Source organism: Lacerta agilis, chromosome 8, assembly GCF_009819535.1.
Source record: "Lacerta agilis isolate rLacAgi1 chromosome 8, rLacAgi1.pri, whole genome shotgun sequence".
Classification (NCBI taxonomy): Eukaryota; Metazoa; Chordata; class Lepidosauria; order Squamata; family Lacertidae; genus Lacerta; species Lacerta agilis.
This window is the reverse complement of record NC_046319.1, coordinates 17493733-17511467: the sequence shown is the minus strand read 5'-3', so window position 1 is coordinate 17511467 and position 17735 is coordinate 17493733. Positions and strand designations below refer to the sequence as shown.

General features: G+C 45.9%; 1 protein-coding gene across 3 annotated transcripts in view; it reads left to right on the top strand.

Moving 5' to 3' along the window:
- Positions 1-2310: 2310 nt before the first annotated feature.
- Positions 2311-17735, top strand: part of NADK (NAD kinase) — a 48344-nt gene continuing 32919 nt past the window's right edge. The window contains exons 1-2 of one of the 3 annotated variants that reach the window (XM_033156363.1): positions 2311-2576; positions 10415-10614. In XM_033156363.1, coding sequence (XP_033012254.1) covers positions 10433-10614 — 182 coding nt within the window. In that variant the 5' untranslated portion in view covers positions 2311-2576; positions 10415-10432. Of the gene's footprint in view, positions 2577-10414; positions 10615-15155; positions 15231-15272; positions 15297-17735 lie in introns of those variants that run through there. The other 2 variants (XM_033156364.1, XM_033156366.1) reach the window with 2 other exon arrangements.

Sequence of the window (17735 nt, the reverse complement as noted above, 5' to 3'; positions counted from 1 at the left end):
GAAACTTTCTACCTTGCCTTGTTAAAAAAATCCCTCCATGCTGCTTCCCAGTCTTGATCTCATTCTAATAAACATTTCCAAGTTCCATATGCACTACCATAGGTAAAGGTAAAGGAACCCCTGACAGTTAAGAGCCAGTGTGGTGTAGTGGTTAAGAGTGGTAGACTCGTAATCTGGTGAACCAAGTTTGCGTCTCAGCTCCTCCACATGCAACTGCTGGGTGACCTTGGGCTAGTCACACTTCTTTGAAGTTTCTCAGCCCCACTCACCTCACAGAGTGTTTGTTGTGGGGGAGGAAGGGAAAGGAGAATGTTAGCTGCTTTGAGACTCCTTCGGGTAGCGATAAAGCGGGATATCAAATCCAAACTCTTCGTCTTAAGTCCAGTCGCGAACGACTCTAGGGTTGCGGCACTCATCTTGCTCTACAGGCCGATGGAGCCGCCATTTGTCCGCTTCTGCATAGTTTTTCCGGGTCATGTGGCCAGCATGACTAAGACGCTTCTGGCGAAGCCAGAGCAGCACACGGAAATGCTGTTTACCTTCCCACTGGAGCGGTACCTATTATCTACTTGCACTGCATGCTTTTGAACTGCTAGGTTGGCAGGAGCTGGGACTGAACAACAAGAGCTCACCCCGTTGAGGGGCCTCAAACCGCCGACCTTCCAATCGGTAAGTCCAAGTGGCACAGTGGTTAAACCACAGCGCCACCTATGTCCCTATGCGCTACCATATTGTGGTTAATTAAATGTGCATTTATTTGAAACATTTTATACTGTCCATTAAAAAACAAACAAGCTCCAGGGTGGTTTGCAACACATAACAATAAAGCAGTCCATCCAGTACAGTCATACCTTGGGTTGTGAATGTGATCCGTGCGGGAGGCACATTCGCAACCCAAAGTGTTGCGTCTGCACAAACGAGTGATGCAATCCAGCGCTTCTGTGCATGTGCGTGATGTCATTTTGTGCTTCTGCGCATGCGCCAAAACCCGGAAGTAACCCGTTTCAGTACTTTCGGGTTCGGCATGGTCCGCAACCCAAAAACGCGTAACCTACAGCGTTTGTAACCCAAGGTATGACTGTATCCAATAAATACAGTAAAAACAAACAGTAAGCAATCACAGTAGCAAGATGGCAGTTAGCTACCATGTGGCAATGCGGAGTCTAGCTGTTATGGATGAAGCAGTGCTGAGGAAGCTCCCTGTGCCCTGGTTCTGTGTGCAAATCATGCCTACTCGCTGGTATCCTCCTCATAAATTTCAAAGGTATGATCCTGGGCTGCTTCAGTAGGATGGAAGAGATTTACTCTGCATAAGCTCGGGAGCTCTCTCTTCTCCATTCTTCCATGTTACACTTCGTCAGATGCCCGAATCCTGAATTGCACTGTGGGCGGCCCAAAAAAGCTTTATTCCAAAATAAATTGCCATATCGCTTAAAAGGTGACACAAGATCCTTTGCTCGTCTTTTGTTTGTTCGACAGCCCACCTCCGGTTTTGAGAGAGAGATGTGGGCCGTGAGACTTCTGCGGAACCCAAGGAAAACCAGGTTGTATCTGAACTAATGCAGAGTGCCTTTTGGTCACAGCTGCGCGCAGCGGGGCCACTGGCACGCACTGCGCACGCGCGCTGAAGTCGCTTGGCCTCGCTCTATTTTCGAGCCGGCCTCTTTTTACGCGTGCGCAGAAGCTCTTACTTGAGCTGCTTTCTCTTCTGAGCGACAGAGAGAGAAACGTATAGAGTGCCCCCGCTTCATGGTCTGGATACGGAGTTTCTGGGTTGCTGGAAATATAACACCACACTGTGCCACTTGAGGTGTTATTATATTTGAGGGGCTCACCTTATTTCCGTAATCTTAAGCTTGTTTAACTTTTTTTTAGTATTGTGTAATTATTGCGAGAGGCAGTGAAGGATAGGCGTGACCATGGGGTCACGAAAAGTCGGACACGACTGAACGACAACAACAACAATTATTGCGTTTTAATATCAGCGTTGTGCTTTAAATCGTTGCAGTCCGTCTTGGGACCTTAGGGTGAAGAGCGAGTAATAAACTGTAACGATAATAATGATGATCATCATCACAACGCCTACGTTAAAATTCTGGGGTTCTTCCTTAATTTACATGGGAGTCTACAGAACTCGGAAACTAACACTGCGCGCCGTTCTACACTTTCCCTAAGTCTGCGGGCCCAAGTCCACAGAAGCGCCCGCCACAAACACAAGCCGCGCATGCTCTCCTCACGGACCGAATCCCTCCCCTTAAGCCCCAGGCTCGCTTGGCCTTGCCCTCTTCGCCGAAGGAGCGCATGCGTAATAGCGCTCTCCTCGCTCCCAGTCCCGCTCCTCCCTTTTTACCAGGTTTTACCTCCCTGAGTGGAAGGAAGGAGGGACGGGCCGAGGAGGATGGAGGAGGTGCCTGGCGGGGGTTGCCGCTGCCGCCGTCGTTGCCGCTCTTGGCCGCGCTCGCTGGGCTGGAGGAGTTGCCGGCGGGCGGCAGGCCTCTGAGGACGGGGAGCGGGGGTTGGCCTCGCGCACCTGAGGAGGAGGCGGAGGCGGGGCCGCTTGGCGCGCGAGTGAGAAAGTGAGTGACGCGAGGCGGAGGGGGCGGGGCCGTAGGGCAGGGTTCGGAGGGGGAGGGGGCGCCCCACTCGAGAGGGGGGTCGGGGGGGGAGCTCTGTGAGGAAGGTGCAAGAGGAGGGGAAGAGGGCATGGAGGTGAGGCAAGAAAGGCAGGAGGAGAAGGGGAGGGGCAGGAGGGGCCGGCGCAGGCAGAAGTGGGGCAGGAGGGGCTGGAGAGTGAGAAAGGAAAGCAGCATGGGGCATGAGGGGCTGGTGAGTGTGCGGGATATGGGGCAGGAGTGGGTGGGATGTGTGGGGGCTATGGGGCAGGAGAGGCTGGCTAGTCTGGGAGGATATAGGGCTAGAGGGTGGGATTGGGGTTATGGGGCAGGAGGGGCAGGTGAGTGAGAAAGTAAACGACAGGAGGCACCGGTGAGCCTGTGGGGATATGGGACAGGAGGGGCGGGGCGTGGGGGCGTTATGAGGCAGGAGGGGCTGGTGAGTGTGGGAGTATGGGGCAGGATGAGTGTGGGTGGGGTGTTGGGGGTATGGGGCAGGAGGGGGTTGGATGTGTGGGGAGTATGGGGCAGGAGGGGTTGGTGAGTGTAGCAGGGGTATAGGGCTGGAGGACTGAGGGGCTATTGAGCGAGAGAAAGGAAAATGGAAGTATGGGGCAGGGAAGTGTGGGGGTGTGAATTAGGAGGGGATGAGAGGAAAGGTGGCAGTGTGTGTGAGAGAAGTGGGTGTGTGGGGCAAGAGGGGGCAGGGATGAAGAAAAGGCATGGGATTGGTGAGAGAGAAAATGCGGGTATGGGGCTGGAGGACCATGAGGGGTTAGGAGGGGGAAACAAGATAAGCAACAAATGATGAACACTGGCAGGGAGTATGACAGAATAGGGAGAAAAATAGAATGGGGAGAGATCTTAGACTGCAGGGTACGTGGGTGCAGGTGGGAACTTCTAGAGAGTTTGGGATGGGGATTTGAAGATGGAGTGGAGCTGAGGGATGAGCTTGGATGTTGAAGAAACTTGAGTTTTATCTAAATTTAACTTTTGGCACTATTGGGTAGATTTTTCTTTGTTACATAAATCAAGAGAAGTGGAAAAGAGCCACACAACTGTATTTAACTATGTTTTCTAGTCAGCTCAGTTTCTTTTCCCAACTTTTCAGCTCTTGATTCCCCCCCCCCCCCGTTCCTGACATCTGTTGGCTGTGCCCATAGAGGGCTTGATAAGTTGAATAACTGCTTTCTTGTTGTCTGCAAAAGCAGTAGGGTCTTGTGACAAAAAACATCAGTTTTTGTTGGTAAATGTCAGTTCAAAGATGGAAATTTGTCAGATTTTTTTCATTTTGACAAGGGTGCAAAGTAAAAATGGTGACAAATTATCAGCATTTCACAAGTGTTCAGACGTGTCCTGCTTTGGTAATGGCATAATAATGTTTGGTTGGTTGGTTGCATTAAATTTCAAAACAAACCCACAGCTGTATTCAAAATTCACTTTTGGCTTATTGCTCATGGTTTGTTTGGAGAAAACAAATCATGAGCCTAGGTGTGGGCAAAACATGGTTAAATCAAACCATGATTTAGCTTCTGGCAGTATGGTCATGATTTCTCCCTGTGCACTAGCACACTTGCTCATTCATGGTAAGCCATGGTTTGATTTTGCGTTACAAGCAAACTGGGTTGGTGGTTCTTTTCATACATTAAGCCAAATCATGGTTAAGGAAGCTTGGTGATGGTTTGGCATGATGTCTGAACAGGCAAACATTGTTTGTGATCAGATAGTAAACCAGAATTGAAAACCATGGTTTGTGCTAGGTTTGGGTGGCTACTCCTTTGATAAGACATATTTACAGCTATAGCTCTGCCTGTGTAGCAAATTGGATTTATTTCAAGGGTGGCTTGCCTGTTGGGCGGCCCAAACCATGGTTTTGCCTGTCTACTGCTCCTTTGATTTTCATCCTCTTGGCACTCCTTCTATTGTACAACTAACTCGAGACATACCGGTAGTTCTTTGACTATAACTGGTTTGCCAATTCAGACATAACATCAAACCATTGTTAGCAAAACTATTCTGACTCTATAAATTATATCCATTTCAAACCAAGATGTGATAAGATGTTCAAACAGAGCCACTGACTTGCTTTTGAGATCACTAAGTGAACTTTGGGAGTCACACTTTATCTTGAAATAGGAGAACCAACCCTTTTTTCCTTTGCACCATTCTGGCTTCTAAAGTTTGCAAAACATCAGTGGTTACATAAATTTAGAAGCCCTGATGCTCTAAGACAACAACACTGGAATACATTTTGGGAAGTTACCTAATTTGAGGAAGGGCAGCCTGAAACCTTAGTCTTGTGTTTTCTGGGCTATTGACAGCAATGTTTCCTGTTTCTTACCTCTTATGTAAGAGTTCAGTAAACTGGCAGCAGGAACAGGAAATTTTGAATCTGCAATGCATTTAGAGGAATTGTTTCTGTTGTGCATTTGGATTATACAAATAGCATGGTCCAGCAAATCCAAAACTTTACTTTAGTTAAAACAAAACAAAAAAATCCTTCCAGTAGCACCTTAGAGACCAACTAAGTTTGTTCTTGGTATGAGCTTTCGTGTGCATTTACTTTAGTTGTTCAAGACCAGCAGTGTTTTCTGGTGCACATTGGGTTTGGTAGGGCAGTAGGCAGGGAGACCAACAGTAGGTGGCACCGGAGTTAATGGCAGGCAGAACCACCCTCTGACTGATTGTAAGAAGACAAGCAGGTGAGGACTGGCTGAGGGCAGATTGAGGTTGGTGAGGCCCTCATGGAGCAACCTCCACTGAAGACCTGAGATCAAGTTCTGCCTTTGCTGAAATGTTGCAGGGTGACTTGAATGTTATTGTGTTTATTTCAGCTCACTCTCTGTGTAAGGTCAAATGTAGTGAAGTCTTGAAAGTGTGGTTTAAGCTAAATTACAGTATTGTGATAGAGAGACATGGTAATATTTAAAAAAATGTGTATTTTAGCTAGCATTCTCATATTATGTGTGCTGAAAAGGGAAAATGGGTTCCTGAGAAGTAGTGTGTTAACTACTGAATAAAACATTTTATTTGCAAAAAGGGAGACTAAGGGCGAGATAAAGCGCTTTCTTGTTCTGATTTCTGAATGCCCTACTGTCCTCTTGTGTTATATGAGTTATGGTGAGTTCTTAATTGTGTAATTTATAGGCTGACATCTTACAGGGTAATCTAGTTCTTCTGGCCAATTAATGATGGCATGAGCAAATGGCAGTCAGAAATTTTTTGAACCCTCTATGTGGTGCTATAGTATATTATGTGACCTCCACTCTGCAGGCACAACCTGAATATCTTCGCTCATCAAGTGAATTTGCTGCGGGAGAAAAATGACCTGTTTCTTAACACTTCTATATTTATTGTATTTTTGTCACACCCTACCTTCAAGGAACTCAAGGTGGCCCAAATAATTCTTCTCTCCCTCTCCCTTTTATCCTCACAGCAACTCTGTGAGTTAAGTTAGGCTAAGGAAGACACAATGACTGACCTTAGGTCACTTCAGTGAGCTTTGAGACTCAGTGGGGATTTGAACGCAGCACTTTCTGAGTATAGTCTTAAACTCTAACCCAGATGTTGGGAACATTTGGCCCTCCAGACATTGCTCCCATCAGCCCCACCAAGCATGGTACTTGTAGTTCAGCAACATCTGGGTTTCCTTAATGACTCACTTTGTTGTTCTTCCAGGCAGCACTCGTTTGTTTTCACCCCCCTAGGTTTTTATTTGCTATTCTATAAAGCATTCTGTAAAGTGAAGCTTCTGCATAAAGTTTATTTTAGTAGGGTAAGAAGCCCTCTTTCTTCTACAAAGTCCTGTAGAACAGTAAAATAAGCCCTCTTTAGGTTGTTGGTCCTGCAAACTGCTGTACAAATTGCACTTGGCAAAGAACTGTCAATGCCTGCATTCTTGTCCTTCGTTTACAAAGTGGCATGACCCCCTTGTAACTTCAAGGAGCTAGTCTACCTGGGTGCAGCATCACCCCTGTGCTTCTGCAGTCCTCCTGCGTAATGCAATATTGGGTTGAAGGCTACTCTGAAAGTTGGCTAGGCTCCATATAAATAGTTATTATATAATTCTGGCCACGTTTGTATGATGTCCTACCTGACCTGAAACTTTTCAAGGCTTTCCCCTCAGATGTTGCCTGCTCCTTGAACTTGGGAACCATCATGCAAAATTTTGTTATGGTATCCGCAGAAATGTCCAAATGCATAGTGAACAACAACTTTCCAAAATACATTGCAGAAGTATGAAAAGCAGAATTTGGAGATGATCACCTCTCCACTTAAGCATAAAGCCATTTCCAATATATATCCATCAGAGGACTACTTCATTATGTTCTTTACCAGACAGGGATGAGGAACACTTATGGCCCACCAGATGTTGCTGGACTCCCATCACCCATCAGCGCCTGCCAGCATGCTCAGCAGTCAGGAATGGCTGTCCTCAGTGGGACCCCTGTCAGGTGCTCTCTGAGTTAACACCATACCCTCCAACATTTCTCCAATTAATATAGGGATGTCCCATTCCATAATGATAATTTTACTATTTATATCCCACACATCTTACTGGGTTGCCCCAGCAACTCTGGGCAGCTGTCAACATACATAAAAACATAATAAAACATTTAACATTTTAAAAAACCTTCCCTATACAGGATTGCCTTCAGACAGCTCGGGGGTTGGATAACTCCGTATCCTCCAACATTTCTCCAGCGAAAATAGGGACATACTAAGGAAAAGTGGGACATTCTGGGATCAAATCAGAAACCGGGACGGCTTCTCTAAATCAGGGACGTCCGTGGAAAATAGGGACACTTGGAGGGTCTGGTTAAGAGAGGACCAGTGGTGCCTCTTTCTTGCCCTACAAGTGGACTTGGAGCCCTTTTTCTTGGTTTGGGGGTTGCTTTGTTTTGATGACCCTGTGAAGTAACAGATTAACCAATAAGGCAGGGGGCACCAACTTTTTTGGACCAGTGGACACATTTTGAAGTTGGAGCCCCAGTCACAACATGGCTGCCGTAGCAGGTGGCAAAACATAAACATTAGAGAGACGGCCATTCCCAATAGCCTTTTGTTTACCATGGGAAGTCAGCTATCTCCTGCTAGTCTTGACTGTGGGGGTCACACACTGTTAATTTTACTTTCAGACACACGCACACACACGCACACACACGCACACACACACACACAGAGGTTGTTACAATAATAATAATAATAATGATAATGATAATAAATCTATACTCCACACACCTGACTGGGTTTTTGCAGGCACTCTGAGTGGCTTCCAACATAAAAACTAAACATCAAGGATTAAAAAGCAATCTAGGAACAACAGGGAGCGTTTCTTAGTACCAGGATAAATATACAAGGTGGCCACACTACACTTACTCTTATTACACAGAAATCTCTTTAAAAGTACCTGCATTTTTTGCCCCATAACTTACTTTCTAGCAGAGCTAGAGACTTTTTTTTTTAATGAAAGCTCAGAGTTTGAGGCACCAGTGTAAGCCTTTGTGGATGCTGGGCTGGTGACCTCTGCTATAAGGTTCCACAAACATTCTCACTTCTGGCAACACAGAATATGTACTCTTGTTGCAAAGTTGACACTAAAGAAAAGCTTTAACACACTGGAGCAGCTTCATTTTATTGTGATTTATATATGGTGTGTTCGTGGGTGTTTTTACCATGATTTGTAGCTTCAAAAAGCTGCTGGCTCAATATATTTTGCACAGGTAGCACAGAATGCCTATTTGTTGTTTTTAAGACGCCCATGATAGTTATTTCACACATTATGAGGATGAAACAAGCCATTACAGAACTGCTGACATGAGCTGGAATCACTTCATGGTTAAGCTGTGTGATGATGAAGAAGCAGAAGAAGAAGAGGAGCAAACATTGAAATAATAATTCTTTTGCTTCCCCTGCTAACATAATGCAATATACTCCACTCAAGTGTAGCACGGTTTTGCTTGCATTAAAACATACCTTGGCTGCCGCCGCCTTTTCCTTTTTCAAAGTATTCTCAGTCAGTATTGGAGAGGGAGCAATAAGAAGAAGGTCAGCTGGTTAAATAAAATGGCAGAAATGCTTTAAAAGCTTGAAATGCACCAATCTCAATGAGGCTAGCACCTGTGTGTGGTCTGACAGTTTCAGAATGCTTATAGCCAAGACCGAAATCCATGTGCTGTTTTAATAGTCAGAATTACCACTGCCTCCACCCTTTTTTATTATACTGCTTATATATTTTTGTATCCTGCTTATTGAAATGTCAACAGCACCCACTTCCCCATTTCAAGAACTCAACCCAAGTAATGCCTTTTAACATGAAGACTCAAAGGAGACTTTAAGCTTGGAAACGAGAGGATACAGGCTAGGAGGAAATGAATTATCTGCATTTTAACTGAAGTGCACTGGTGCCCCATAGAGATTAAAGAAGAAGAAGAAAAATATTAAGCCGTCCAAGCGCCAACACTCCCAGTAACACTCAGACTTAGTTATTACTTTATTTATAACCCACTTTTTCCTCCAGAGAGCTCAAGGTGGCATACGTGGTGCTCCCTCTCTACATTTTATCCCCACAACAACGCTGTGAGGTAGGGTAGGCTGAGAGGCAGCGACTGGCTCAAGGGCACACAGTGAGCTTCATGGCTGAGTGGGGATTCGAACCCTGGCCTACCAAGTCAAAGTCCAGCACACTAACCATTGCACCACATTGGCACCTCCTTAAGGAGAAGAGGGACATGTTCTGCCTCCATGGTCAGAGGCACTGTCCCTTTGCATACCAGTTGCTGAGAATCTCAAGTAGAGAGGGTGCCTGTTGTGCTCAGGTCCTGCTTGTGGGTTTCCCAGAGGCATCCTGCTGGCCACTTTGAGAACAGGATGCTGCACTGGATGGGACTTCAGCCTGATCCAGTAGGCCTCTTGTGTATATATAGGCACGTGACCTAGTAAAGGTATTGCCCTCGTGTAACATCCAGCCAGGCATGGCATCCCTATAACAAGAGAAAGACCCAGAAAACCAGAGGGAGGCTTGCTTTCACAAAAAATTTTAAATTGGACAACCACCTCGGGAGGCATCAGGAACGCCTTGTACCCTTTTCTCATAAACTGTTTTAGGAAACTCGGGGCTGTGTTTGGTGAAGCAAGGGCTGAAATGTATACAAAGCTGTAATAAAAAAATGTAATATGAATGCTGTTGCGCTCAAGTTGCATTGGAGTGAGAAGGGATGTGGTGAAGGGAGGGAGACAATTTGACAGCAGGCAGAGCTCTTATCCACCCAGGCGAGCAAGGAGAGGCATTATCATAGTTCAGTGACACAGCCAAGCAAAAGCACTTGAGCAGAGCCAGTAAGGGGTGTGGCCTGGGGAGAGTCCTGAGGGCCAGATGGAGATGCCTGGAGGGCCACATTCAACCGCTAGACTGAAGGTTTACCCAGCAGCGTCTTAAGGCCTCATGGAAGATACAAAACTATACTCTTCTAATATGATGTGTTCGTGGCATGATGAGTACAGGTGGCTGTATCCAGCTTCAGTCCTGCTCAGAGAGGACCCATCTGAAATTACTGGACCTAAGTTAGTAGTTGTCACTAATTTCAGTGTGTCTACTCCAAGTGGGACTAATGTTGGATGCATTCTGGAGGCAGCATATCTCTAGGTATCAAGGGCTGGATCCATGTGTTGGATCCTCTCGCCTTTGTGGGGTAGCTAGTCCTTGGGCTCCCATCCAGCAAAGTAGCTATTCTGTTGGTCTTGACCTGTCATTGGTTTTGAAACCTGACATTCACCTGAACCCTGCTTTTTTTTCTTCCCAGGAAAGTTATTTTCTGAGGATGGCGATGGAGCCGGAAGCCTTCAGCCCTGGGGGGGACGATGCTAGCTCAGACTCCACCTGCTACCAATGCTCCTCATGTCGGGCCGACGAGGAGCGGAGCTGCGCCAACTCTATGCGTGGGCGGCCCAAGACACGCAGCTTGTCTGCATCTCCAGCCCTAGGCAGCACCAAAGAATTCAGGTATGAAGCCAGAGGCACTGAATTGACTCACATAAATCTATGCCATCTGCTGGCCGCTAAGCTACATTTGTGCATATGTGCCAGAGGTTGCCCATTGTCAGAACTCCCATAACTTTCTGACGGTAGGAAAGGAACCCTGGCAATCATCTCCTGAACATCTGAAGATCTTTGCCTTTTGTTTACAGGGATGTCTGTGCAACAAGATCCTGTCCAAACACTGAGTGGTGGTATTTTATTTTAAAAGAGCTCTCAGAGCAGTTGCTTCCAAATACCAGTTGCTGAGAGGGGACAGTGCTCTTGTGCTTGAATCCTGCTTGTAGGTTTCCCAGAGGCGTCTGGTGAGAGCAGGATGCTGGATTAGATGGGCCAATAGCCTGATGCAGGAGGTTTCTATGTTATTACTAAACAAGGCATCCAATAGTCCATGCCGCCTGAATAACGGAGAGGAAGGCATTCCAGAAGTAAGGGGACATCACAAAGAAAGCCCTGCTTACATGCTTCTGCCAGGTGTCTCTGTAAGTCATGGCTTAGCAAGGCCCCCTCTGATTACCTTTGTGATCTACTCAGCCGGTATTGGGGAAGCCCATCCTTTAGGTAATCTGGTCCCAAGTTGTTCAAAGCTTTATATGTTCATAACAAAATATTGGATGGCTCAATGGGCTAGCAGGCAGTCTGTGCGGTTCTTTCAACACTGGTTCTTTCAACACATATGCATGACAAGAGGCTCCAGGTGTGTATCCTAGCTGCTGCAGTTTGCACCAGCTGAAGTTTCCAGGCCTCAGTGGTAGCCCCATATAGAGCTCATTATGAGAATCTAATTGGAAGGTGCCGATGTATGTATCACAGTGGTCAGACTATCCCCATCCAGGATAGGCATACTAACCATAGGTGGCAACATGTGCTCCTTGCTGTTTGAGACAACGTGTGTCCCAAGTGACAACGCTGAATCTAGGAGGACGCCCCCACCCAAACTACATACCCATTCAGGGCACGCAAACTTCCCAACTTCCAAATCTGGGGAACCAGTTACCCACAGAGCCTCCGCCACCCAGCTCTTCACTGCAGAGAAGCCCCGGTTCAGGTCATGCACAGCCTCTCCTGATTCAGATGTTGCCCAGAAATAGAACTGGATGTCATCAGCATATTTCTGGCACCTCGCCAAAAAAATAAATAAATCTCCTAATGACTGCTCTCAGTGTTTGGTCCTATAGGTGTTAAATAGCATTGGAGAAAAGTTGGTTCCCCCTGCAGTACCCTTTGTCAAAAGACCACAAGGTGGCCTATAACATAGAACATAACGAACAGTGTGTGTCAGTGCACAACATAATAGCCTTATATAGCAAAACAAATAAAAGTTAAAATTAATAGTAATAAGCAGTGAATTACCCCAGGAAGGGAGACACCAAAGGGGTAAGTACCCTGTGCCATCTCCCCATTGATTTTTTTTTATACAGCTTTATAATTTTGTGATGACCTATACACACACACACAACGGAAGCCTACCAACTTGTTCTCAGACAGCCAGGACGGAAAACAACTTTTCGCCAAGACATACAACCAGGAAAAGAAGGTTGTAAAAATCCACTGTAGCTCATTGTTCGAACATCTGCTTTGTATGCAGAAAGTCCCAGGTTCAATCTATGGCAGGCATGTCCAAAATCCATTTCAGGGGCCTAATGTGGCCCGCCGGCCAATTTAATCCAGCCCCTGTGGCAGTATATGTCCTGGGGTAAAATCCTAAAAAAAAGTTCAGCTTTGTAAAAAAAAGCTCAACAACTTTGGCCCACCCTCACGCAAGTTCACTTCATTAAATCTGGCCCTCTGAAAAAGTTTGGACACCCCTGATCTATGGCATCTCTGGGAAGGGTTGAGAATTTCACCTGTCTGAAATCTGGAGAGACACTTCCAGTCAGTGCAGCACTGAGCTAGATGGACCAATGGCTTGACTCAGTATAAGGCAGCTTCCTATAAAATTAATGGAGATGATGATGATGATGATAGTGATAGTGTTGCATGCTACCCTGGTCTCTGAGCAGTGTGAGATTTCAGGGATTCCAGATGCTTACCCAGGGTTCGTGTTTGCTTTGGAAAGAGGCACAGCAGAGGCAGTGGTGCCTTAATGATATACGGTTTATTTAAACACATGTACAACCTGAATCTGCAATGAAGATGGTCTTGCTTCTCCCATAGCCACAGCCCTGGATTCCAGCAGAAATCAGACCCCTCTCTCTGTGCTTCTCCAGCCTGCCACTTTTGCATCCAGCTTCAGCTGTGGCTTTTTGTCTTTCTAATTAACCAGGGAGGGAGGCCCACCCATTCACCCTCTGGTACGGAGCCACTCCCTTTGTTCCCTTAAGGAATTACCTTTAGTGGGTCATTACCAGGCTGTGGGGTGATTGAGACCTTCATATCTTTCTGGTATTATTCCTCTGTGTATTCTTGCTACCTCTTCTTGATGTCTTCTGCTTCTGTTAGGTCAGGCATAGGCAACCTTCGGCTCTCCAGATGTTTCGGACTACAATTCCCATCATCCCTGACCACTGGTCCTGTTAGCTAGGGATCATGGGAGTTGTAGGCCAAAACATCTGGAGAGCCGAAGGTTCCCTATGCCTGTGTTAGGTCATTTCCTATTTTGTCCTTTATTATGCTAATCTTTGTATGAAATGTTCCTATCTCCAATTTTCTTGAACAGATCTCTGGTTTTTCCCATTCTGTTGCTTTCTTCTATTTCTTTGCATTGCTCATTTAAGAAGGCCCTCGTGTCTCTCCTTGCTATTTTTTGGAAATTCAGTTTCCTGTATCTTTTACTATCTCCCTCACATTTTGCTTTCCTTCTCTCCCCCGCTATTTGTAAGGTCTCATTGGACAGCCACTTTGCTTTCTTGCATTTCCTTTTCATTGGGATGGTTTTCGTTGCTGCCTCCTGTATAATGTTGCGAGCCTCCATCCATAGTTCTTGAGGCACTCTATCCACCAAATCTAAATCCTTAAACCTGTTCCTCACTTCCACTATGTATTCATAAGGAAGCTGAGGCTCAAATACTTTGGCCACCTCATGAGAAGTGAAGACACCCTGGAAAAGACCCTGATGTTGGGAAAGATGGAAGGCACAAGGAGAAGGGGACGACAGAGGACGAGATGGTTGGACAGTGTTCTCGAAGCTACCAACATGAGTCTGACCAAACTGCGGGAGTCAGTGGAAGACAGGAGTGCCTGGTGTGCTCTGGTCCATGGGGTCATGAAGAGTCGGACATGACTAAACCAACCAACCAAACAAACAAACAAAAAACCAGGCTGGCCTAGCTATTCCAGCAGTTGAATCTGTGCTGGATCCAGGAATTATAAGGGTTGATTCATGTTATGAGAATTATAGGTCTAAGATATAAAATAAATGTTCATAAATGTACCAGGCAAACACATACATAAATATATATACCACATGTCTGAAACAGTACAGGAAAATAATCCTGAAGTCATTTTGACTCTACCAGTGACCTCAAATATTCCTCTGCAGTTTGGATGGAAATGGGAAAAGCCTCCCCATTGTCTCTGTGCTCACAAATCCTGCCTTAAGGGCACATTTGGGTATGAATAGGGTGAGCCTGTGACCTGGACTCGGGGAATTAAGTATTTATCATCACAAAAGAATGGCCAGGCTCTCCAAGTAAACCCATCAACAGGTTTCCTGCCAGACAGGATTCTGCTGTAGACCACCCCTTCTGTGATGTATGTATGATGTATTGGGCGGTGGTCTTGGGCTCCAGGGTGGCAATTTCAAAAGTCTATATAAGGGAGGCAGTGGAAGACAGGAGTGCCTGGCGTGCTCTGGTCCATGGGATCACAAAGAGTCGGACACGACTAAACAACAACATATAAGGGCTTGCACACCATTGTTCTGGGTTCCTCCTCCCTCCTGCATGTGGTGAGTGAGACCCTGTTGCAACAGTTAATAAAGATCAGGCTTGCTAGCTGCTTTGCTTCTCAATATTCTCTGGTTGGCCTCTGTTATTTTCTCCTACCAATAGAAAACCTACTGTACATAAGAACTCTATATGGGCTCTAGGGTACTCCATAAGGGAAAAGGAGCAGTTTTTTCTTATAACAATTAGATTTTAACATTTGCTGGATCCAGGGATTAGAAGGGTCTGGCACACCCACACACTCATAACAATAATAATGAGCTTAAAGATAAAGTCTGTCTCACCGCATTCAAATGAGGCATCAGGAATTCTATATTTCTTAAAATGACAGCTGGAAAGTTTTTTAATAGCAGGCAGTTTTGTTTCCCCACTAAACAAAACCAACAGTTGTGTGGCCTCTTGAAGTAGCTTTTTTGTGGTTTCAGCTGTATGGTGACTAATGATGGTACAAAGGTAACTTACCAGAGATTGCTTGTTGCTCCACAGTATGCAAGGGCTGCCCATTTTCTATCTGATTTGCCAGACTTAATGGCTGTGAAAGCTTGTCACGTGGACAACTGGGACTGCTGGTAATCTGTGCAGGGATCATTGCCCCAGTTGTCATCACAAGAAAGGAAGGTGCTGCGTGCTCAGTTGCCAGAGTGCCTGCCTGCCTGTCGCCTCTGTACAGCTTGAGACCATGGAGTTGCTTAGCAGGTAGAATTCTCTCCCCTCTAAGTGATAGACGATGGCTGCAATGTGGAGCTTAGAGCTTAAATGAAGGCAAGTTGAAGCTTGGATCTCTTAGGGTGGAAATCTTACCTGTTTGTGGGCCATAGCCTTGCAACATATAATCTCTTAACTTTTTAGCACATCCACCTTTGTTCTGCCCTCTCTGTTTTCCTCTTGTCTTTGGTTCTCCTTTCTTCTTCGTCTGTCTCCCCCCTTATCATACTTTAGAGAAGGAAAAGGGGAGGACAGTACTGTTGGTGCAACCCATTTTAGGTGCAATCTGGTCATCAGCTGAATCCCACTTGCTGAAAACCACTAATCTAGGGGAAGAAGGGTTGGTGTGCACATGTGTGCATATACTCTCCAGGGCTCTGCAATGTTGGTTGTAGAAGGTATTTTTCCCCAACCAATGTAATCAGGTTGGTGCTCTTTAAGGTAGAAATTGGCATCTGGCTGGCTTGCTCCAAATGTCTTTCTTTATGTGGGGAAAAAGAAATAGAAAAGTAGATAGGAGAAACAGCAAGTGGGTGAAAGGCAGTACTGAAATTTGTGGTTGCAGCTGAGGGTGTAGGAGGTGGCTAGATAAGGGAGTGTCTTGTTTACCTTGAAAGTAAGTCTCACTCACTGTGTTTAATGACGCTTCTCCCTAGTAAGAGTGTTTTACAATTGCAACCTTAGTTGCCTAACTTGATTAAAACTTTATACTTGGAGAGAGATCGCGAGAGATCGTGGCCTGCCTTCACTCTTGGGTTAATTATTTAGTTATTTGCCCCTTAGCTTCTGGTCTCTTTTGTAAAAGTATAATAGAAAGATGCTCCTGCTGTCTTGTCAGTGCATGCATTGGGGCGGAAGGGAGTATCAGGACAGTTTTTTAAAAATAATAATGATCTGATTTGTCCTAATCAAACCAGCTTAGCCACTTTTGCAACACCCAGTACATTAGATCTAGGTGAATCTTGCTAGCTGGCACCTTGCAAAAGAATCTCTTTTTCTTTTTGTCTTGAGGTGGCATGACTTGTGTCTTTTCCTTTAGTACCTGAATTGCAGGTTGCCAGACTGAGCCTTCATCCTGGCATGAGTGAAACCACGTTTCATAGAATTGTAGAGTTGGAAAGGGATACTGAGGGTCATCTAGTCCAACTCTCTGCAATGCAGGAATCTTAATCAAAGCATCCAAGACAGATTGTCCATCCAACTTCTGCTTTAAAACCTCCAAAGAAAGATAGTCCACCACCTCCTGAGGAAGTCAGCTCCAGTGTCAAACAGCTCTTACTGTCAGAAGGCTCTTCCTGGTGTTTAGATGGAATCTTCTTTCTTGTAACTTGAAGACATTGCTTTGAGTCCTACCCTCCAGAGTAGGAGAAAGCAAGCTTGCTCCACCCTCCGTGTGACAGCTCTTAAGATATTTGAAGATTGCTATCATATCTCCAGCCAGTCTCCTCTTTTCCAGGCTAAACATCCCCAGCTCCTTCAACCATACCTCATAAGGCTTTGCTTTCCAGACCCTTGGTCATCTTGGTTGCCCTCCTGTGCACACGTTCCAGCTTGTCACTGAACACACTACTCCAGGTGTGGTCCGACCAAGGCAGAATAGAGCGGTACAATTACTTCCCTTGATCCAGACACTATACTGCTGTTGCTGTAGCCTGGAAGTGCATTAGCTTTTTTTTTTTGCTGCTGCATCACACTGTTGATTCATGCTAAGCTTGTGGTCTACTAAGACCCCTAGATACTTTTCACATGTACTATTGACAATTCAGACAGGGGTGTAGGAAGGGGGTGGTGGGGGCAGTGCACCCTGGGTGTCATCCATGAGGGGGTTTAACAAAATCCCCCCTGGGCGGATCGCCACAGGAAGCCGATCGCCCCCAATGGGCGCCAGTCACTGCGCCGATTGCCCCCCTGGGCGCCGATCACCATGCTGATTGCCCCCAATGGGTGCCGATCGCCCCCCTGGGTGGCTCGCCTTGCCCCCCAGGTGCATGGCATGTGCGCCGTTCCAGGTGCCTGAGTGGCTAGCTCCGCCGCTGAATCCAGGTCTTCCCCATCTTATATTTGTACAGCTAGTTCTTCCAACCTAAGTGCAGAATCTTGCATTTTCCCCTATTGAAATTCATTTTGTTAGTTCTCCAATCTGTTAAAGTAATTTTGAATGCCTATTCTGTCTTCTGTGGCATTAGGTATCTCTCCCTGTTTGGTGTCATTTGCAAATTTGATGAGCACTCGCTCTATTACTTCATCCAAGTCGCCTATAAAGACATTGAACAACAATAGGCCCGTGTCAAAACCCTGCAGTTCTTAAACCGCATCTTGGAGCAGTTGCTTCCGTACCGAGTCAGAGTACATATAGATGCACTTCGGTTTAGCTTTTGAGGAGAGATGTGAGGGCCTGTTACTTTAGCACTGTTCCCTTTTATGGATGTGTGTGACTGTGTACCTTTTCACTTTATTGTTTTCAGCATAAAACAGTATAAAATATTCATTTAAACA